Below are 23,776 nucleotides of genomic sequence, written 5' to 3' on the forward strand. Positions count from 1 at the left end.
TGCGATCGGCATCTCCGACCGCCATTCCGACGCTGAGGACGTTTAAAAGATGAGTATAACGTTCGGGACTGTTATATTAGAAAACCCGCTAAGAGTGATTTAAAGATCTAGTGGAGTGGTTTTCATTTTTTGAAAGGTGGACTCAGTTTTCACAGTTTGTGCGATGGTGATGCACTAAATAGCTGCCAATAGTGTGGGTCTTGCAACGTCTTTTAAATACAAAAATTTGAAAAAGAAAAACATTTTTTTTTGATTAATAAATTAAATTTGGACCTGTATACTACAAATGAGTTTGTATGGTTAACATTCTCACGTAGATCAGAGGTCCTACAAATATATTTAATCGATCTATATTTGGTGGTTCTACATTTTACAATTACTGATAAATGTATACCAGTGGCCTTTTCTTGGTTTGATGTGTGGTTGACAATTTTGTAGGCTCTGGAATAAGAGTATTTTGGGCATTTTTCATGTGATTGCAATCTAGGAGTAAACAGGATCATGAAGCATAGGGCCAAGACAAGAACCAACCTTAAGACCAAACACAGAACCAGGCTCTGGTGAAGTACTGATTGTGAGCCCGGAATATATCTGTGTCTAAACAGGAAAAAAATGGCTGCCAGCAGAATGAATGGGCCACAAATGTGGGACAAGCCAGAATAGGCAAGAGGCCCATCGAGGCCCTCTGCTGGTGAGAGGCAAGAACCTCCACAGGATATAATAGTGAAAGAACAGTGGCAAGACACGTACTTCATCAAGTTTTCCATGGAGAAAGGAGTGTCACCTCACTAGTTTTTAAATGGATTTCTGTTAAAGGTTGTTTTGATGAATTCTTGTTGAAGTTGGTTGAGACTCTTAAGCATTCTCAATGGCCATAGTGAAGAGCCAGCTATAAAGAGCAACAAAGAAGTTCAAATATTGCATCCCATTTATATGAAAACTGGAAGATAGCTACTTCTAGCAGAGATTGCACACCATCTTTGAGCTCCTTCAGTTCATGTACAGAACCAATATGGAAGTCCTGGAATCGCTGGAGGAGAAAGATACACAAAACAGAGAATAAGGGAAGCAGACTACTACAGAAGCCACAAAAAAAAGGAGAATGTGGTACTTGTTTGTGACTCTCAATGTGGGAAAAAGGGACCTATCCGCATAGCAGACAAGCTGTTCATGGTGGTGTTTTGCTACAAGAACTCCAAATCTCAAGACATTACACAAAAGTTGCCACAACTCATCAGGCCCTCTGACTAGTATCCTGTGCTGCTCATCCTCATATATATCAAACATACTGCAGTAAATAAAATAAGTCTGCAAGATATGAACCTGAGCAGACCTCAAGGCACAGAGAATACATGTAAAAGCAGGGGCCAGGCAGTATTCTGGAGATTAATGTTTGGCTGCCTTTAAAAACATACACAAACATCCTTAATACACACATACATAGTATGGCATGTTAAAATAAAACTAACACTACTTAGGTGATTAAAGAATTGAGAAGTATTCAGGACATACAGTTTTTATAGTGGAAACCCCATTGTGCTGTGCCTTATTGATGTTTCAAAATTACACTTAAAAAAAAAAAATCACCTAACATCTCCAATGAATCTACACTTCAGTCCTTCCAAATATGTTGCCCAGTCATGAACTTTGCTTTTATGAGAAAAATTGCACCCAGATTTGATTATACTCCAAATATATTTGCTCCCTTCCATGTAACCATGCACATTCAATTATTGCATGAATTTAAACTATAGCTTCCATAACAAGCCATTATTTAAAAGTACAGTAAAATAAACCTTGCAGTTTTAATGAAAATATGTTCATTGAAATGTGAATTTATTATTCAAATCTACTCATAAATTTAGCCATTGAGACACCACTTGTCTAAGCAGAGCTCAATGATTTAGAAAAGCTGTCTATTTAAAATAAAGAATGTATGGCAGGTTTATAGAAACATAGCAGTAGATTTTTACATAAATTTAGAACTGTGGCTTATATATTTTCGACAAATGTTTTCAGGTGTATTTTTTTTTTACATTTTCCATTTAATACTAACCACTAGAAGGAAGAGAAGATGCAACTGTACAGAGACTAGATCAGGTGCTATCATCAATCACCATGCATACCAAATCAACATGTTCCAAGTTTAAAAGCAATAATGCTGCTTCAAACTCTTATAACACTTGAGTTCTGATGTCTACTAGCCAAGTCCCATTTCTTATATTTCTAGCCACTAAGAAATACCTCAACTCTGAATAGCTTCTTTTCAGTACTGATTGCAAGACTTTTAAGAGTATGAAATTCTCACTATCTGCAAAATTAATACTACACTTAGCAAACAGTGTGATAAATCAGAAAAGGCAACTGATTTCACTAAAAAGCTTAAGTGCTATGTAAATCATATTTAAGACCAAGTGAAAAGTTAGCGATTCCATCTTGGAATTAAGAGACAAAAATCAGGCCAACCCGGTGACTCAGCTGGTGAGTAAAATGTAATGATATGCAGAGGATCACCAAATCAATAAAAAAAGGAAAACTCTGTAAAGAAAAAGGATGGGAACATTGCACTTAAGCTTGTTTAAGGAAATTATCAAAAGGTACTTAAGTTCACTGAAGCACTAGAAATCACGACATTTAAGATAATTTAGTTTTCTATCAGTGCATCATCCAGACCAGACTACCCATAAGACCATATAAATAAAGAACATCTCACCATTTAAAACTATAAAGAAAAACTAGTGAACAGCTCAGGGACGACCCCATTAACACTGAAATGGAACTGTACTTAAAAGAGTGGCATCAGACCCAGATTACATACCTGTATGAGTTCGAATGTGAGCAAGAAAGGCCATAGAATTACTGCTCTTACACATCTTGCCACAGTACTTGCAAACATTGCCTTGAATCTCCTCTCTCTCGCGGTTGATTTGCTCAGTATCTTCCACAATGTACTTGTTAACCTCTCGCAGCAATTCCTCATGCTGTTCTTTAATATGAAGAAATAAGTTCTGCTCAGAATCAAAGGGTTCTGTACACTTAACACATTTAAATGTTGCTCCTCCTTCTGGTAGTTCTTCTACACTTGCCTGCTCGTTTCTCATATGGCCAGCACTTGCCAAATGCTGGTGGAGATTGCTTTCTGTGTAAAATGATTTTCCACAGAGTAAACAATGAAAATGTTTTTCTTTTGAAGGATGTTTCATAGCTATGTGTACATTCAGTCCACTTAAGCCATCTGCTAAAAAGCCACAGTCATCACATCGGATACGTGGGGTTTCGCCATGGGAATTTCCTTCTGACCTCTTCCTTTTTGCAGATTGTGAACTTGAACTGTCCATTTTCAAATGAAACTCAATTTTCTTTCCACTAGCCGGCTGTCCTTCATCAGATTGGTTAGTAGACTCATCTTCATAGTGACCTTTCAGCCTTACTATAGAAGAATCAAACTGTTCAAAAATGTATAATGCTTTTACCTTATCATCTACACTGCTTATGGTTACAGATGCCTTGCTATTATTTTCTTGCAAGCCTTCAGCTGAGGAATCATCTGCCTCCCAAATACTATCACTTAAAGCTGCTTCTGCTTCATGTTGTGCATGTATCAGAGCTTCCTCCACAGATGAATCTCCCTCAGTGCCTCTATAATCCTCTGAATAGCGTGGCTTTTTATTAGCATTTGTAACATTTTCTTCAAGATTTGACTGCTTATCAATATTGCCTTTGCCTAGAAGTGATATATTGGTATTTTTAGAACTTCCTGTTGGTTGTACTCCTGCAAGAAATTCCGTTTCTTTGTATTGCTTTAAAACTTGATTTTCATTTTCGAGAAAGTTGTTCATATCCTGTTGATCATTTGAGCCAGGATCCATCGCGACGTTTTCTCTTTCTTTTGCTGTCATACACAATAAACCCGATTCATCTACATTTTTTTCATGCTCATTTTTACCCAGGTTACTTTTAGTTCCTTGTTTCAGTGATACAGTATCACTTTTAGCAGAAACGTCAGTTTTTGATGTGGCCTGGTGAAAACCTGAACAAACATTTACATCCTCCCCATTGCCAGATGTATTCAGTCTTTCAACATCTCCAAAAGCCGAACAGTCAGTTGTGCTTTGTGATTTTTTAAGATCTGTGTCATGCACTTTATTAGCAAGTATTTTAGGAAACTCTTTAGGACCTTGCTGATTTTGCTCTTGAGAAACACTAATTGTTGTTTCTTTGGTACTCTCTGCTCCATTAACTTCCTCCTCAGAAGAATGAAGATGGGACTGTCTTTTAATTTTGTGTTTTTCTGTTGCAGCATGCCTCGTCATCTCTCGTCGAGTAACAGCATAATACTCACATGCCATACAGTAGTATTCAAACTCCTTTGTATGTTTCCGTTTAACATGCAGCTCTAAGGACGAAAATGAGTAGGCAACAAATTCACAGTGAATGCACTTATTACTATTTCCACCTGTAGGCATTCCCTGAAGACAAGGATCACTCTCTCTCTCTGGAGAAATACTGCCCGGCTCTTTAAGTACATGCTGTGTTTTATATGTTGAATTCTGAGTGCATTCGTGATTTGAAGCAAGTACATTTTTCATTTCTACATCTTTAGAGTTTCTATTCTCCTCAATGTGCTCCTCCAAGCTTGAAACCTCTACTTCTGTTTGCTTACCATAACCAACATGTTCATTCAAAACACAAATTGAACTGCTGGTCTTCTTGCTGTTAGGTTCTATATTAGCACCATCAGGAGCAAGAAGATTCTCTGTTTTCTGTTTTCTATGATCTTCCATTTCAACACGGCTTTTATGTTTCTTGGTGGTGCAATGACGTTCCATATCACCTTTGGTTACAGTGTAGTAGTTGCAAACTTTACATAAATAGCTATACTGGTGACTGTGTTTTCGTCTAATGTGAACAGACAAATTTGTCACACTGGAAGCCAAAAGCCCACAATGAGTACATGTTCTAGAAACATTGCCTTTAGATCTTCCCCTCTTGAGTGCACTAGCTAAAACTGATTTATTGTCATTGGTGTCAGACAGGGGCAATTCTTTGATAGCTGATAAATTTTCTGCAGGACTAGATGACTGCATCTGCACACTTTCCTTATCAGATTCAGATATCTCATTCCCAGAGGTGGCAGGATCTTTTGTTTCTTTTACATCACCTATATCTGCACAAACCTTTTCGATACACTCTTCAAAAAGTAATCCAATGTTGTTTCGCCTAGCATTTTCAATATGTTTACTTCTTTTAATATGCTTTTCCATCCCTTCTTTGCTCAATGAGTAAAGATTACATGCTTTGCAAAGAAAATGAAAATCTCGTGTATGACGAAGTTTTATGTGCCTTGTAAGAACTGTTGAAGATCTTGTTTTATAAAAACACTTTTTACACCTAAACTGGGCTTTGCTCTGAAAACAATGCTTTTCCTCATCACTATTATTTGGTTTGGAAGCCTGCAGGGAATCTTCTTGTATTTTCACTTCTATTTCATTTACAATATTTTCTGTATTATTGTGGTGTGATTCTGAAGAATTGAAAGCTACAGTTTCTAGTGTCAAGTTATTTTTATCTGACCCAGAAGTATTTTGCTTTGCCACCAAACTAATATGCTCCTCTGTCTTTTCATGGTGTACTAAATCTTCCTCTGCTGGAAAGTAGAGCTTACAAACAGTACAACCAAAAAGCATGTTGTGTTCATCACCCATGTGGCTTTTAAGATTTCTTTCTTCTGTGGTAATAAATGAACAAAGATGACAGGCAAAGTTAAACACACCCATTTGATGTCTGTTAGTATGGCAATGTTTTTCAAAGTCTCCTCTTGTTACACAGGAATAGCCACAAGGCTGACAATGAAACTGCATCTCTTTTGTATGGCGTCTTTTAATATGAATCTCCAAACCTTTTCTGTTCTGAAAAACATGATCACAGTAAGCACAAGTGCGCAGTATCTTGCGATCAGAAACATCAGGTTGCAATTCAGAATCCTCAGATTTAGTTGTGCTGACAGAGCATGTACTTTCTTCATGCTGATTAATATCCTGCACAACTGAGCATGGAGTAGCAGTCTTTAGTTGTTCAGCAGGTAATGATTTTAGTTCTTTGGGTTTCGTATGTTTCCTGAAAGTGTGTTGTATATGTACTCTGCGACTTTTATCTCGAACCAACAAATGCAATTGTTTTTTAAAACGACCCTTCAATTTAAACGATTCAGTTTTTCGCTTGAAGGTATTGCTCACTACTAAAACATTCCTTTCAATGGCTAATCTATCACCTCTCCTGGTGGCTCTTGTTCTCTTGGTTCTCGGAGTACTGTCTAGCTCTTTATCTAAACTATCTTCATGGATTCCGGATGTTTCTAGTTTTTTCTCCTGGTCTCTACAATTTCCTCTCTTACCAGGAGAACATATTTTTATTATGTTTCTTCTCTCCAGCTGTTCTCCTACTAAAGATTTTTCAGATGAAATCGTTTCAACACAGAGCTCACCATCTTCATCATTTTTGGCAATAATACTTTCTTTAGAGACCTTTGGTTTACTGCCAACATTTCTTGATTCTTTTGAATTAGCAAATCTTGCAGCTGATTTAATGACTAAGGACTTTCTTCTCTCATTTTTCTCTCTCACTGCTGTATACTGTTTTTTAAAGAAAGAATTTTTGGTCAACATTTGTACATATCCACCTCGGGCAGCAAGATTTTGACGACGTAGGTGTGTCTTGCCAAGGAAATGAACATGGAGGAGATTTTCCGTAGCACATTGAAAGCCACAGAGATCACAACAAAAGACTAATTCTTGTCTGTGTTTCTCTCTGATATGGGCTTGTAAAGCAGAGCTGTCTTCTGCCTTATTGTTACAGTGGGGGCATGAATTATTTTCTAATTGTTCCTTGTGACTATCTAGAATATGTCTGTCCAAATCAGATTTCGATGAGAGAGACTGATCACAGTTTTTGCATTTAAAAACTCCATATGCATCTCTAACAGCATACTTAACACTAGTTTCTTCCAGATGACAAGATGATACATTTTTAGGCAAAGGTAGTAAAATTTCTTGGGAATGTTTATTTTCCATGTGATTTTGCAGTTCTGTATCATCAAAGGCAACAAAAGCACAATGCAGGACTGAACACTTAAACTGGTATAGATCACTATTTGAATTATCACCTACTTCTTCTTCGTTTATTCTAGGCCTTGTTATGACATTTCTACTGTTTGTTCCAACATCTGAGCCCTCATCTTCTGAACTTGTAAGCTTTATTCTTTTTGATAAGCATTCATATTCAGGCCCATCTTCAGTAATGTTTGGGCTGGCTGATTCTAACACCGGCCTTTTATTTCTGCAAATGTCTTTTCTGTTCTCTACACTCTCGGATATCTTCCCTGATAAATAAATTGTCTTTGGCTCAAATAAGGAGTCCCGATCAACATTTTCTTCTGGTACGCTATTTTTCAGGTCTTCTGACACTTCAGTTGGAAAGTTTTTATCTTCATCACTTTTTGGTTCATCCATGCTTAATATTGTGTTAAATATTGTTCCACCTTCATGAATTTTCCATTTGACCGCAGTATTGTCTGTAAAATGAAACATTTTTATTAGTCACACTTTGCAAAACAAAGTCATTTTGTCAATTCCTATTAAACCTCATCACTCCCAAAAATGAAGAGATTAATCTCTAACATTGGCATCTTTGATTAAGAGTTCACAGTCAGATAATACATAAGGCTTAATTTTAAATGTCAGAAAGATATGAAAACCCATTCTTGAAGCGTGAGCTTCATAGTATAAACAGCCAATTGACCTGAAACCAAACCAAGCTCTTTGGGTTTATGGGTAGCAAGTTTCCTTTTTAATTTAGAAAATAATCTGTTCAACTACTTTAAGCAAGCTTGGCTATAAGAATCAACTGTGTGTCCTGAAATCTGGATTTAGAATTAAGGAGTTATCAGAATGTCTACAGTGATAGAACACAACCCTAACTCAGCTGTGGGCCCGCATATGTAATTGTGCTATTGTGCCATGCATATCAATACCTCATTCAAAGAGCTGACAAGCAACAGCAGTAGTAACTACAACTAAAGTCAGCTTACTGTTATTTGAACATTATGCTAAGTAGGCACAGAATGCCCAGGTACTCAGAAATATATATATGCATCATGCAATCAAATCACCTAATCCAGATGTGTCAAAATTATAAGCAACATAAGCAGGCAGATGTATCAAAGAGTGAGAAGGATAAATGTCTAGTGCTATGTACTAACCATTCCAGTTAAAATGAGGTAAATGGCACTATCACAGCTATGATAAGTTATTTTGGTCACCTATGTAGATATGCTAATGAAGAATAATGAGGTGTTTAGCTATTACCCCCTATGTACTAAAGTGCAATAAATAATAAGGAAGTTAAGATCAGAAAAATCTTTACACCTACATGGTGGCATTAAGATCCAGAGCTGACAGGACAATTTCTTTTACTAACATGGAGCATCTCTCAGACAATTCAGAGTTACCATTATTTTTTTTTCCAAAGTACTTATCCCTCTCGACATAAACCATTACATATCCCCTAGGCCACTGGTACTAAACTTTTCACTTAGTTAACCACTACTGGAGTAAGGCAAGAATCAGTTTGCAACAAAAATAGTAACGGACAGAGATTGTAAATTAACTAAAAAATGTGGAAATGCATCCTAAAATTCCACATTATAGGCTGAATTTTAAAAGTGTTGCTCACGTTAAAAGGTCCACATACATGAGTATACAGGCCATGCATGAGCAACATGTATTTTAAAAGCTACAAATTATGGGCACGCTAAAAACAGGCACATAAATTGAGCGCCCTTTTTCCTAACGCACACCCATTCACCTCTCCCGGGCGTGTGAGGCAATAGGGAAATAAGCTGCCATGTTAAAAAAAAAAAAAAAAAAAAAGGCGCTGGGGGAAATTATGCGACCCTAGCACCTTCTCGGTAATGTTCCAGCCAAGGAGTGAAAGGAATGTGCAAATTTTTTTTCGTGTGAACAACAATTTTTTTAAACAAACAATTTTTGAGAGCCAGTATTAACGTTGCATGTTTATATATAGAAAAAAAGAAAAATTTATGTGAGCGACAACGTAAAACCTGTGAGTGACGCTCCGAAACATATAAGCGATCACTCATATACTCTGCTTAGAACGAACTATGCTCCTCAGCAACAGGCACATGGGAGAGGTGGCTTTAAATGCGAGTTAGAGCTAAGTACGAGCTTCCATTTTCTCCTGCTACTGGCACAATATACTGGCCTGGACTGTGTATATTGTGCTCCTGAAAAATATTTTCCAGGTCAAGCTTTTTTTTTTTTTTGGTATTCATACAGTTTTCTGTGGTTTCTCCTACTTAGTATTGCGACGATACTTTGTAGGAGGAACCACAGAAAGCATGTCTGTTTTTTTGTTGAGCCCTTAAGTGTGGAATGACAGGGCTGGCATTAAATTTTTGACGTTAAAAAGGGTGAGTTGGGCACATGGTCATTTTTTGCATCACGGGGTAATGGCTAATAGCCTCATCTACGTGAATTTACATGTGATAAACACTATTAGCTACACGCTTGATTGGACATATGTTTTGGATGCGCTAATCCCATTATTGCATCAGCGTTAGCTTAGAGCGTCCAAAACGCACATTGACTAAAGAGTTAATCGGTGCGCTGGGCTGAGTGCCAAATATTGCATCAGCCTGTATGTGTGTATATATGCAAGCATGAGTAAAAAAAAAAAAAGAGGGGCGCAGGTTAGAGCATTCAGGGGCAAGCCCAACAGTTATGCATGTAAATCTGTATTTTAAATCTGATGGCCGTAGCATGTAGTGGGCTGTTAGCCACATATATTTACTTCTGCCTGATAAGGCATAAATCTACATAAGATGACTGAGTGAGGGTTCTGGGTCAACTGAGGAGTGCAGGCTGAAGAACCAGGTGGCTCAGGATGACCTCGAGATGGACTGGGCAAACTGGTGGACTAAATGGTAAAACTGGGAATGTCCCTCAAGCGAATATATTTTAAAATCTGCCAACCTGCATGCATTAAAGCGGACAAAATCTTAAGGAAGATACGCGAATTGCATTTGCTTGAGTAACAGCTTAAAATTAGGAAAACACATACGCGCGGTAGGCTTATTTTAAATTATATGCAAGTATGATTTAAAATTTCAGCATATGTCCATTTGCACGCCTATACATGTGTGTATGGGTGCCTGTGCCCTTGTTACCATCCCTATGAGTATAGATTAAAGCCTTGACAACTGATACCGCTGCTTCCAAGTTTTACATTTTTACTAATTCAAAACCTATCCCCTCCTTTTTTTGGTCTGTGTTACAGAGAGGTCAATATTCAACAGCTAGGCAACTCAGCAAGTCCGCCAGATAAAAATATCTGGATAATTTGGCTGAAATATTCAGATGCACAGCCACACCATAAAATATATTCTATTTTATATTTAACAAATAAGATTATACTGGTAACTATAGGACAGCCAAAAAGCAGTCATACTTATCCAGCTACCTAAACCCGGATGTGGGTATATTTCCCACTGCATGCACAAATTAAATGTTTTCAAAAAGATGCAAGGTATGAGCATTCCAGGATTTTACCCTAAAATTTATATATAAATACATAAACGTACTGGCGTGCACCAGGGGTCCCCTACTGCATAACTTTACTTCTGCTATGGATGATGTGTAAGTGATAAAACAAAAGAAATCTAGGCATATCAGGGATTTTAAAGGGTGGGGCTAACAGGTGGGAAGGAAGGCTATTAAACTAGAGGGGTTCAGAAGACCTATCCCTTAACTGGGCAAACTGTGAACAAACTGGTTTTAGTGGCAATGGCATTGGCGTGCATCCCTTTTAAAATCCTCCCACTTAAGCAGTAGAAGCGGGATTTGCGCACACAGGTGCATGCCCACTTAAAACTGCGCATATGTGCATGCAGCCAGCCTATTTTATAATATGCATGCATATTTCACCTGTTTTTCAGTGCTTTCAGGGTAACTATTCTGTAAGTTATCTATATAAATAAAAATGTAAATGTTCGTTTCTTCAAAATCTTAAATCTCCAAAAGTTCTTCACCGATTGCTTTGAAATTTTGACACAACATTGCTTTCGAATACGCGCGTGTTTTTATATACCTATATTATATAGATGTCACACCTGTGACAGGTAAAAACATGCTTTTTTGGAAAAACAGCGCCATCTGTTGGACATACAAGCAACACACGCTATCTACAATGTAAATGGGCTCTGACCCACGGCCCGCAAATGCGCAGTAGAGAGCAGCTCTACCACACATGTGCGGACCATTGAACTCTGCGCTACATGCTGGGTGTCAGAGGGGAGGAGGAAAGGGCAGACGAGTTGCCGCTCCGAGAAATGGCTCAGCCCATTCCTTCCCCGCTGGGGAAGGGGGGAGGGAGTAGGGACTGCCGGAGAGTTACACACAGGAGGAGGAAAGGATAGAAGAGTTGCCGACCCAGTTCGTCCATCGTCAGGCAAGGGGGGGGAGGGAGTTGGGACGGCCAGAGCAGAGCAAATGCAGTAGAAAGCGGCTGTGAAGAGATCACCAGCAGCTGCAGCCTGCAGCAGCCAACGCGCAAAGAGCTGAACAGAGAACAGCTCGCCCTCCTCCCCCGCCCCCTGAGTCCCGCAGCTAAGGAGAAGCCAAGTAAATATTCCGCAACTGGGGGGGGGGGGGGAGGGGGAAGGCAGTGCTGTCAGCCCGCCCTTGGGTCTCAGCCGCCACAGGAAGAGTTTACATGGGCATCGCTCCACCCCCACTCCCAGCAAAGCACCGTGACGAAAGTGAAAGCCAGAGCCCTGCTCTCTCCTCCCTCTCAAGCCCCAGATCGGATTTCTTAAAGGCACAGGTCTGCCAGAAAGAGCAAAGTAAGCTAGGCAAAGTGTCCCAAATCTGTTGCAGTGCCTGCCACCTGCCCTTTGCAAGGGTGGGGGGGGGGGGGGAAACGGAGTGTTTTCCTCTCTCTCCCAAACATAACTGGCGTGGGAACTTTGCAAGCTCTTGTGAGTGCAGAGCAAAGACTTAGGTGGGGAGGGGAGATTCTCTACCCCCCCCCCCAGCTCCCCACTTATAGGTTACAGTAGAAGGGGTTGAGTGTAGAGGGGAATGGGAGAGCAAAGGAGTTGGGGCCTGTAAGAATAGAGTGAAAGGGGTCTGAGTCTGTCCCTCCGCCACCGGTGAAGGAGGGAGGGAGTCAGGATGGCAGGACCATTATGCCTCGTGAGATCCCCCTCGGCCACCGCTGCAGCTCCTACCACCGCCGCCGCCTCTGGCCCTTCGTGGTGCTGGGAGTGGGGGGGGAGCAGAGCAAAGACGTAGGAGGAGAGGGGACAAAAATCTCGCCCGTTTTAACGGGCTTAACGGCTTGGACTAAATATTTTACTATTCCATTTCAATGTTTCCGACTGCATTGTTAAATTGAATTTTCATAGATTTCGATTTATTTTCATTTTGATTTATTATTTTGTGTAATATTGCGTTGGAATTGAGTTGTGTCGTTTACCATACCATTCATTTAGTGAGTATAGTTTATGTTTTTTCTTTTTTCATTTCTAGAATTATGCGGTTTACATCTAGACACGGATTGCTTCTCACATGGACAATTATATGTTGTGTGTTCTAGAGTCGGCAAACCAGACAATCTCTATATCTGCACAGACAATGGAACAACAAAAAATATTGTATACCCACAAGCATTGTGAAATTAACCATATTCGAAACGTGTGCTCTCTCTTTTCTTTCTTTTCCATTTAACCAGACTGAGCCACAGCAACACGTGGCCAGGTACAGCTAGTTAGACAAATAAAAAAAGATGCTAATGTATGTGAGCTTTTGTCAGATGAAAGGTTCTAGGTGTGACAAACACTAGTGTTGGTTCAATAAAAAGTATCCCAGCCTAAAAAATGTTCTCCAACACATAGGGGTCGATGTCCGACGCGGGATAAATAGGTGCTAATCCACCCCCTAATGCAATAGGTGGATTAGCACCTATTTAACGCGTGTCCGACGTGGCGTGAATGAGATAGGCTCATTCACATGCATGTGCATGTGATGAGTGCTATTACTCATTCACTCCGCATGCAAAAAGATAAATGTGCGTCTCAGACGCAAATTTATCGCTCAGCTATTAACACCTGCCTGGAGCAGGTGTTAATAGCTGAGCGCAGGTAAAAGAAGTACAGAAAAGCAGAAAAAACTTTTTCCGTCGATAAGCAGGGCATTTAGCCATGCATACTGGGTGATGTCATCCGTGATGTCACGAAGACAGAGCTTTCGGTCTAAGCTCGAAGAGCTTTGAAGTGTGCATCTTCAGCCAGATCTGCTCTGCAATCCCTACATGGAGATCACCACGCTCCATCCTCGGTGTTATCCGACCTTATAGTTAAGGAACCGGCTGGAGATTGGGACTCATCACTGGATATGGCTTCTCAGCCTCATCGTCCCAAAAAGAGATCAAGGTCTCCCTTACCAAAGAAACTGGTCAAGCGACTCAAAAAAATCCACAAAACCAACTGACCAGCCTCCCCGCCCTATGGCTGAGGAGACGATGTCTCACATCACTTCTCTATTGTACAGTTTTTTCCAGGGGTTACCTCCAGATCCAAATCTCCTTCCACAGGGTCCTCAAGATCCTGCATCACTGCATATTTCTCCTTCTTCACCTCCAAATCTACCGTCTCAGACACATTCCAACTCTCCTGTGTCATCCACACACTCTGTTTCTCAAGTACTCTCTCCCCTATCATCTCCGGGGAGCTCAATGGGTATTCCTTCAGACCCTCCCCACAAGAGCTACCTCAGCCGTCACCTCCTGAAGATCTTACTTACGCTAAATTCCTGGAGAAGCTGGGCTTAGCTCTTAACAGAGACTTGAAAGCTTCCAGACCCTAGATCAGAGGTCATAGGAATTCTGCAAATTCTAGATGTTCCATCTGAACCCACTGCTCTACCTCCACATCAAATTCTAGAGGGCCTGATGGACAAGGCTTGGGATACCTCCACTCCTTCCCCCGGTTTCCAAAAAACTGGATTTAAAATACAGAATGCAAAAGACAGCTTACTACTCGAAAGTTCAAGTCCCTCATAATTCAACAGTAGTGGAATCAGCGATGAAAAGAGCCAAGAAAAACAGGCTTTACTGTAACACGCCTCCAGGAAGAGATAATAAACTGTTGGATGATTTAGCAAAAAGATCTACCAAAACTCAATGCCGAATTCTCGCATTAATCACCATCAGTTTTATATCATCCAATATTTATTCAACTGCACGCAAAAACTATAGCCCTTAATACATACCTCACAAGGAGACTCTTCCTTACCTCAGCCATTTGCAGGAAGGTCTGTGTCATTTACTGCGCACGTCGTATGAAGCCTTTGACACTTCAGCACATTCATCAGCGACCTCAGTCTCAGCTAGACTTCTAGCATGGCTTCGAGCCAGCAGTATAAAGAGACGACGTTCATGACCGTCTGGCTAATTTACCTTGCAGACCAGACAACCTATTTGAGGACAAACTCAGAGAGACCATGTCTTTAATCAAAGAGCAAAATATCGCAGTTCAATCCTTAGCGGCTCCTTTAGATACACCATCTATGTCCAGGCGTTATATTCCCCAATATAAAATGGGTTACTACTACCGCAGACCATATCGTTACTATCAACCCAACTATAGGCAACAGCCTTTCCAACAACAATGGTCTCAATCTCAGGTACAGGGCCAAAGACCGCGTCAGAGAGCTCAGAGGCCAGAAAAACCTCAGACTACTCAACAACCACCTAAACAATCTTTTAAGTTCCCCTGCCACAACAGCAGTTTGTATAGGGGGAAGAATTTCCTTGTTCCACTCTCAATGGTCCCATATCACCACGGACCAATGGGTATTGAGCATTATATCACAAGGATACCGTCTGCGTTTCAGCTTCATTCCAACGCTTCCTCATCTCATTCACCCCAAGACACCATCGATTCAAGTTCCATTGCTCCTGAAGGAAATTTCACTCCTCCTTCAACAGAGGGCTATTCAGCTGGTGCCTTCCAATCAGATGAAGAACTGTTTCTATTCCCAATACTTCCTCATCCCCAAAAAAAAATCAGTAGACCTTCGCCCTATCTTAGATCTCTGAGCGCTCAACAAACATCTGGCGAAAGAAAAATTCAAGATGACCTCTCTGAAGTCGGTCCTCCCTTTTTTCCAAAGGCACGACTGGATGTGCTCACTAGATCTAAAAGATGCTTACACTCACATTCCAATTCACAAGAGTTGTTGGCGATACCTCTGTTTTCAAGTTGCAAATCAACATTACCACTACCAAGTACTTCTCTTTGGTCTCTCCTCTGCCCCAAGAGTCTTCACGAAATGTCTTGCTGTTGTTGTGGCACACTTATACAAACAGGGCATAAACATTTTTCCTTATTTGGACAACTGGTTAATCGTATCTTATGACGTCCAGTTATTACAGAATCACATAGAACGCACACTCCTCTGTCTAGAAAACCTTTTTTTTTTTTAATATATTTATTGATTTTTCCAATTAGATTGCAACACAATAATACATGATCAAAACACAAATAAATTGAATTAAGCAAACATTCATCAATAGTCAGAATTTCGATCTAATTATGATATAATTAACAGAAACATTTCTAATTATCACCTTTTAAATTACAGAGACATGGCAATAAAAGGGAGCAAAGTTTACAAGAATATTTTCTATTATCAACCCAGCGTTATACATTACTGCATTTTTAACTTTTTCATTCACTGGGTTGAGGGGATAATACAGCAGATCTTTTTTGTTCAATAAAAGCTTTTAAATGATCTGGGACAAAGAAAATAAAAGTATCTTGTTGTTTTTTTAATTATACACTTACAGGGAAAGCGCAAAGTAAATGTATATCCAATAGATATAGCTTCCTGGCAGAACTCTAGGAAGCCCTTTCTCCTTAACTGTGTAGTTAATGATAGGTCTGGGAAAATATTTACCATACTTTCATGAAAAGAGATAGGATATTTACCAAAGTATTGTTTCAATGCCTTATTGAGGTCTAATAAATTCACAAAAGAAACCAATAACACACCCCGATCTATTACCTGGTTATTTGTACTTTCTAAGAAATTAGTGAGATTCCCTTGAAAGGGTGTCTCTTCTACATTCAAATTGGGGTTTCTCTTGGGCAAAAAGTAACAATAACTAATTATAGGCAATTCATTTTCAGTGAATCATAATACTTCTTTAAGAAATCTTTGTAGCGTTTCCATCGGTACCTCACCTGCTACCCGAGGAAAATTAAGAAAACGAAGATTTAAACGCTTAATATTATTTTCAAAAATTTCAGTTCGTCTAGATAGCAAATCTCTATCCTTTACTACTGCCGCTTTAAATTCTACATTCTTTTTTCCCCATTTCCTCTAAGGTTTTAATTCTTACTTCAGACTTATTTATAACCGTTTGGATAGCCATTATATCTTGAGCATTTTTCCCTGCAATCAAATCCATCTTTTTCTCTAAACCTTTTATATTAGAAGCCATCATTGCCATCATATCCCACAATACTCCAATGTTACCACAGAGGGCCGTATCAGGGTCTCTAGGGCACCACTACCACCTGCAGCTTGATCTTCATCACCTAACACAGTTTCCCTGAGGGGGCTGTACTCTAAGGTCTCTTATCAGGCCCACATCAGGATTCTCTGCACTTGGGTTTCCTGCGCCAATAACTCCAATCGGCGCTTTTGGCCCAAGGGTATTATGCTGCTCCGGTGTGTTTCCCAGGGATCCCTCAGATACCCTCTGTATTGGTGGTAATCCCAGATTAGGGCTCAGCGAAGCCTCCTCTATGGAATTGGACCGTCCTCCCATTTGGTCCAATTCAGCAGTGTCCTTGGCTGCAGGATTTAATGCAGGAGCCATCATGAAACAAACAATTTCCTGCTGTATAGGAGAGGGGAGAGGTGTTGAGGGAAATACCCTCACTTTTCCCTTTCGTTTTGAAGGCATATCAAGCTAAAGGAAATTATTTCATACCAGCAAGCTGTTCGTTCCCTCGCAGACAACGCAGTTAAATTTTGTCTCTGTGGCAGTTGCTTCACCGGCCAGAATTTCTAATCTACCCTCTCTAACCCGAGCTAAGCTGAGCAAAGCCACGCGCCCCTTAGGCATGCGCGGCTTTGGGGGCGCGCCTAAAAGACGCCGATCTTATGGGCGTCTTTTGGCTCCTCCCACTGACGTCGGGGGTTGGCGGCAAAGAGTTCAAACAAGAAAAGCTGGAGCTCACCGAGGTGCTCTTCTACCCAGGAAACAGCTGCAAAAGAGCCCTTCTCCGACGCCAATCTTATGGGCGTCTTTTGGCTCCTCCCACTGACGTCGGGGGTTGGCAGCAAAGAGTTCAAACAAGAAAACTCGAGCTCACCGAGGTGCTCTTCTACCCAGGAAACAGCTGCCTGTCAAGAAAACTTAAGTTTGGATAATAAACTACGAAAAATCTCAACTCCATCCAACCCAAAACATTCATTTCATAGAAGCACTCATCAAAACCCCACTTTCCAGGGCCTTTTTACCTCCAGAAAGAATCCAAACTTTACGGTCCCTGGATCAAAATCTATTGCATCGGAAAAAAGTTCCAGCTAGACACGTTATGGTGCTGTTAGGTCATATGGCTGCAGCAATTCATGTGGTCCAAAACACTCGACTCCACACAGACTCCCACACAGACTCCCAGTGGAGTCTAAAATCTCAATGGAACCAACTCACTCAACCAATGTCTTGCAAAGTTCAGGTTACAAGCACCATAAGAAAGGATATCAGATGGTGGCTTCAACTATCTATTTTAGAGGAAGGAAGCCCACTCCAACACCCTCCCCCCCCCCCCATCAATTAATTCTTACCACGGATGCTTCAACAAAGGGGTGGGGAGCACATCTTCTCCATCTGGAAACTCAGGGACTTTGGTCCACAGCCGAAAAATAATTTCAAATAAATTTGTTACAACTCAGAGCAATAAGAAACTCCCTACTTGCGTTCCAAACATGGATACAGGGAAAATCTCTGATGATCCATACCGACAATCAAGTAGCTTTGTTTTATATAAACAAACAAGGATTCTTTGCAAGGAGGCAGTTCAGATATGGAAGTGGGCGGAACACAACTAGATCTTCCTTCAAGCATCCTACCTACCAGGCCTTGCGAATACAAGAGCAGACGAACTCAGCAGAGTTTTCCACCCACACGAGTGGTCGCTGAATCAAACAGAAGCAGACAAGATCTTCACGTCCTGGGGAACTCCAGAGATAGACCTCTCTGCATCAGAAGAGAATCGGAAAGCAGAGAAATTTTGCTCTCTGCTTCCCAGCACATACAGGACGTCGCAGGATGCATTCCTGATTCCATGGAACAGAGGCCTGCTAAACACTTTTCCTCCCATTCCGCTAATCTCACGCACAATCCAGAAATGTATGGCAGACAAGGCAGACTTAATCCTCATAGCGCATGCGTGGCCGAGACAGCCATGGTATGCCTATCTTCTTCATCTGTCAATAAATCTTCCAATGACACTGCCGAAGGACCCATTACTCCTTTCAGAAGACAAAGGAACTGTAATTCACCCGCTGCAATCCTCCCTCCATTTAACAGCATGGAGACTGAACGGCAAATATTAAGCTCATTGGATCTCTCATCCAACATCACAGATGTTCTCATTGCAGCAAGAAAACCTTCCACCAGGTGTAACTATGCTTTCAAATGGAAGTGATACTCGACATGGTGCGCCCTTCACAAACTCGACCCTTTTTCTTGTCTTCCAGTGTCACTATTGATTTATTAGCATAGTTTATCACTTTCAGGACTAGCAGTAACATCCATTAGAGTTCAAGTGCTATAGCAGCTTACCTTCTTTTGGAAAAGGGCAGCTCCATCTCATCCCATCCTTTGATTTCAAAGTTTATGAAGGGTTTGCTGCGTCTATACCTGCCTATTAAAAAACCAATAGTGCCATGGGATATCAATTTAGTCCTGGAAACATTGATGAATCCACCATTTAAACCCATGTCAACCTCTTCGCTAAAATTTCTAACCTGGAAAGTTCTTTTCCTGGTAGATTTCACTTCTGCGAAAAGAGTAAGTGAACTCCAAGCAATGGTAATCAATTTTCCATATCTCCAATTTCATCACGATAAAGTGGTATTACAAACTCATCCTTCCTTTCTACCAAAGGCGGTTTCTGTTTTTCACTTAAACGAAACAATCTCCTTACCAGTTTTTTGCCCGAAGCCACACTCTGACGATCGGCAAAAACTTCTTCATACCCTAGATTGTAAAAGAGCCTTAGCTTACTATAAAAATATCACTGAAGCAATTAGACATTCATCGCAATTGTTTGTTTCCTTCAACCCAAACAATCCAGGTCAACCAGTTTCGAAGCAAACTTTTTCAAACTGGCTAACAGCTTGTATCCAATACTGCTGTTCTGCGAAATCTACGCCTCTCAACGGCCCAGTTAAAACCCATCAAATCAGAGCAACTGCAATTTCCATTGCGCATATCCATGGAGTGCCAATCCAAGACATTTGCAGGGCAGCGACCTGGTCTTCCATTCATACATTTACTTCTCACTATTGCCTAGACCAGCAGTCTGCAGCAGACTCATTAGGTTCTGCAATGCTACGCTCTATTTCTAAATCATAACAGCTGTCCACATTTCCACTGGTTGCAAAAAAAAAAAAAAAAAAAATTGTTTATAATAAAACAGTTTGTCTCTCAAACATTGCTATTTCTCTTATTTCAAGTCTGCAACCTATGAGCTTGGGACTCCCAGTATACATGGCTAAATGCCCTGCTTATCGATGTAAAAAAGCAAGTCTGCTTAATGTAAACTGTGTGTTCCATAGATAGCAGGGAATTAACCATGCACTCCCTCCCACCTCCCTGGACAACCATACTTCAGTATAATACCTGCACTAGCATTAGCTTGGAAAACCAATTGAGGGGAAGCTCGAGGAGCACAGGAAGCCGTGATCATACACACTTCAAAGCTCTTCGAGCTTAAAGAGAAAGCTCCGCCTTTGTGACATCACGGATGATGTCACCCAGTATGCATGGCTAAATTCCCTGCGGAAAACACCGTTTACGGTAAGCAAACTTGCTTTTTCTGAACTTCTTTTTTAAAGTAAAAAAAATAAAATAACTCGGCGGCCGTTTTCATTACTGGCAGACAGGCAGGTTATGAAAACAGAGGCCAAGTTTACCGGCATCAGTCTTCATAACCGGCAGCCGCAGTGGGTCGCATTAGCAAGGAGGCACTAAGATCGCGCAAGGGACCCTAGCACCTCCTTCTTAGCGCGACCCCCTAATTTACATATTGCATGGCGCCCCCCCCCCCCCCTTGCGGGTGCCACGTGTGCATTAAGAAAGCGGGCGCTGAAAAGTCAGCGCCCGCTTTCCGCGAACATTATTGCATCGGCCCCCTATTCAGCTACTAGAACTCTCAAACCACAGAATGTTCAGACTTTGTAGAATTTAACTAAACTCATAGTTTAATTTTAAGGATAAAAAAAATTACACAGCTACCCATGCAATATGTAAATTAGAGGGTCGCGCTAAGAAGGAGGTGCTAGGGTTCTTCAACCACATGTAAAAAATATGAAATCTTTTGTTCAAGACACCACCCACGTGTTAAAGAAGCTTGAAAACGTATCTCTTCAACATCCTGTATTCATGGTATCGATGGAGGTTACATCCTTATACACAAATGTAGCCCAAGACGTGGCTTTGGAAATTATCGGGGAATTTTTGAGTCTATCAAGGCATACTGCCAGAGTTCCTCTCAATTTTATCATGAACCTGGCAAAGTTAGTTCTCAAAAACAATTATTTTTTCTTTAACAGTAATTTTTACTTGCAAATCCACGGTATTGCCATGGGATCTTCAGCAGCACCCTCCATAGCTAACTTAGTTATGGATCGATTGGAACGTATGCAAATCTATAGATCCCCTAGGTTTGCCAACATCTCATTTTGGGTACGTTACATTGACGATTTATTATTTTTCTGGACATCAGATGAAACATCCTTAAATAATTTTTTGGAGTGGTTGAACACCATCGATCAACACTTAAAATTCACATCACAATTCAGTCAAAATAAAATAGTGTTTTTGGACATTCTCATCTCGATTGAAAATAAAGCCATTCACACGTCAGTTCATCACAAACCTATTGAAAGAAACAATCTACTCATGTATCATAGCTGCCATCCACGAGCGTTTAAAAATGGACTATCAGTAAGTCAATTTTTTCATATTAAAAGATTATGCTCCAGCGCAGCTGAATTCAAAGTACAATCGTTTGTGATGGCAAAAAAATAAGTATACCAATAAAGCCTCTTTAATCGCACAAAGTGTGCGCCGACATTGGCACGTAATTCAATTACATCAAGGAGTTTTTCAAGATCTGCCTTTGATCTCATATTCACGCAATAAAAACATTCGGGATCATGTGGTCCATGCCTCTCTTTCACACACCACTAATCAGCTTTTTATAGGTTCTCATAACCAATGTGGACAATGTGATATGTGTGTAAACACAATCTGTGGTTCTAAATGGACACATCCAGTAACGGGAGAAACATTTAAAAGAAATAATATAACCAACTGTGAGTCCACGAATGTGGTATACGTAATCCAATGTCCATGCCCACAATTATATGTAGGACGTACCAAAAGACAAATAAAGATACGACTTAGAGAACACCGTAGCCGACTTCATACAATTAATTTAGAGGCTCCCATGGTAAAACATTGCAGCACATATAATCACTCCTTTGATCAATTACGTTGGTCCATTCTAGAACAAATACAAAATCAGGATCGAGGGGGAGATCCCCATTATCATCTCAATTATAGGGAACAATGGTTGATTTTTAAATTGTCCGCCTATTCACCCTTTGGTATGAATGATTGTGTGGAATGGCTGTCTCTTATCTAATGTATCAATTGATTGACTGACTTGCAGGCGATAGCGATTGGTCGAAACCAGAATGAGGTTTGGATCAAAAAGCGACTAGGTAGGTGCAGAAAATGGTGGATCCCGACAGGAAACGCTGTACCACAATTGAGGACGCAGAACTCTTCTCTGTCTACAGGACTGTATGTAAACAGACATTAATCATTGATGTTTTGGATTTTACACACAGGTGATATAGGTAATATGAGAGACACTTTTTTAATCTGGTTTGTTTCAGATAAAAACAACTATCATAAGCCCCTGATGAAGTAACTTCACGAAACACGCGCCGTGTTGGTTTAAATAAAATTGTGACTCTCACACAAACCGCCAGCTTGAGCTAAACGGAGCGGCGGCAACTTGAATAACAAACGGAGCGGCGGCAGCTCTAATATAGAGTGACAACCCCGTCCTCTTTTCCACCTGTTACAAGAAAAACAGCGATTCTCAAGTTAAGTACCGCTTGAACAATAAGGAGCGGCAATAATCTTAAAATACAGTGACAGCTCCAATTTTTTCATAACTATCATCATAGTGAAACAGTGAGTCCCTTATATAAGCTTGATACCACAAGTGACAAAAACTTACTGTGTCCCACATTATTTTGAGGAACGGGAGTCAATGATTAAAAAACTTTATATCCACAGTCTAAAAGAGTTAGACTGTCGAAAGCTTTATATAAGCTGTTGTTGCTACGAGCGAGCATTTTATGAGATTCCCGTTCACAATAACAACAACATAAAATTAGTTTCCAAACACATATGATGTTATTTTGTTGATTTAGGATTCGTGTCTTTTAGAAGCATCACCAGGAAAGCCACAGTCATTGTAGTGATGGTGGTGGTTCCAGGGAATGAAATGGAAGAAGTAGAAGTATGCCCCCTTTTTCTGACTGCTCCAGTATTTCCCCCCCCCCCTTTTCCTCCCCCCCCCCTCAATTTTCTCTCTATTTCACATCCATTTTCCATCCATCACTGGTTTAGCCCTTTCCTTCACCATACCTCACTTCCTAACTCACCTCCTCTGCCCTGTGTTACCTTCTCACCCCCCACACACACACAGTACTTTTTCCATCTCATCCCTTTGGGAGTTCCTTTTATCCCATTTCCTCCTACCATGTTGCTATCTCCAAACAGAAAGTTTGCAAGATTAGTTAACTTAGCTTACCATAAATGATGTTTTCCATAGATAGCAGGATGAATTAGCCATATTGTCTGGGTGATGTCATTCAACGGCACATCACGTGGAGTTCTCTCTCCTAGTAATCAAGAGATTTGCTCTGCTGTACCTGCATGGCTGTTCCCGCACAAAAGCATGGTCTGTTACTCCTCAGTGTATAATTAAGCAATAGGCAAGTGCTGTCCAGGCTGCAAGGGTGAAAGATCTGTCCAGGGTGGAGGGCGGGTTTGCATGGCTAATTCATCCTGCAATCTATGGAAAACACAGTTTATGGTAAGCAAACTTGCTCTTTTCCAACAATAAGCAGGCTGAATTAGTCATTCTGTCTGGGGAGTCCCAAGCTTAAGGGTGTAACAGACAGTACAGCAGAGACACCACACAAGTTCAGATTTACGCTTTACATGTTTTGTTTTTTTCTTCATCCCATCTCCCCCATGGACAGCCCTTTTACTTAACTATATTTAAGACTGCTTGGCCCACTGACCTCTCCGAAGCAGCCATCTGGTCCAGGCAATAGTGAGATGTGAATGCTTGAACTGATGACCATGTGGC

The 23,776-nt window shown here is 40.6% G+C and overlaps 1 protein-coding gene across 3 annotated transcripts in view; it reads right to left on the bottom strand.

Moving 5' to 3' along the window:
- The window catches only part of ZNF407 (zinc finger protein 407), a 1,322,856-nt gene that overhangs the window by 1,274,371 nt on the left and 24,709 nt on the right, over positions 1 to 23,776 (bottom strand). For all 3 annotated transcript variants that reach the window (XM_029590864.1, XM_029590863.1, XM_029590865.1), the window contains exon 2: positions 2,819 to 7,570. In XM_029590864.1, coding sequence (XP_029446724.1) covers positions 2,819 to 7,508 — 4,690 coding nt within the window. In that variant the 5' untranslated portion in view covers positions 7,509 to 7,570. The remainder of the gene's footprint in view (positions 1 to 2,818; positions 7,571 to 23,776) is intronic.

Source organism: Rhinatrema bivittatum, chromosome 2, assembly GCF_901001135.1.
Source record: "Rhinatrema bivittatum chromosome 2, aRhiBiv1.1, whole genome shotgun sequence".
Taxonomy (NCBI): Eukaryota; Metazoa; Chordata; class Amphibia; order Gymnophiona; family Rhinatrematidae; genus Rhinatrema; species Rhinatrema bivittatum.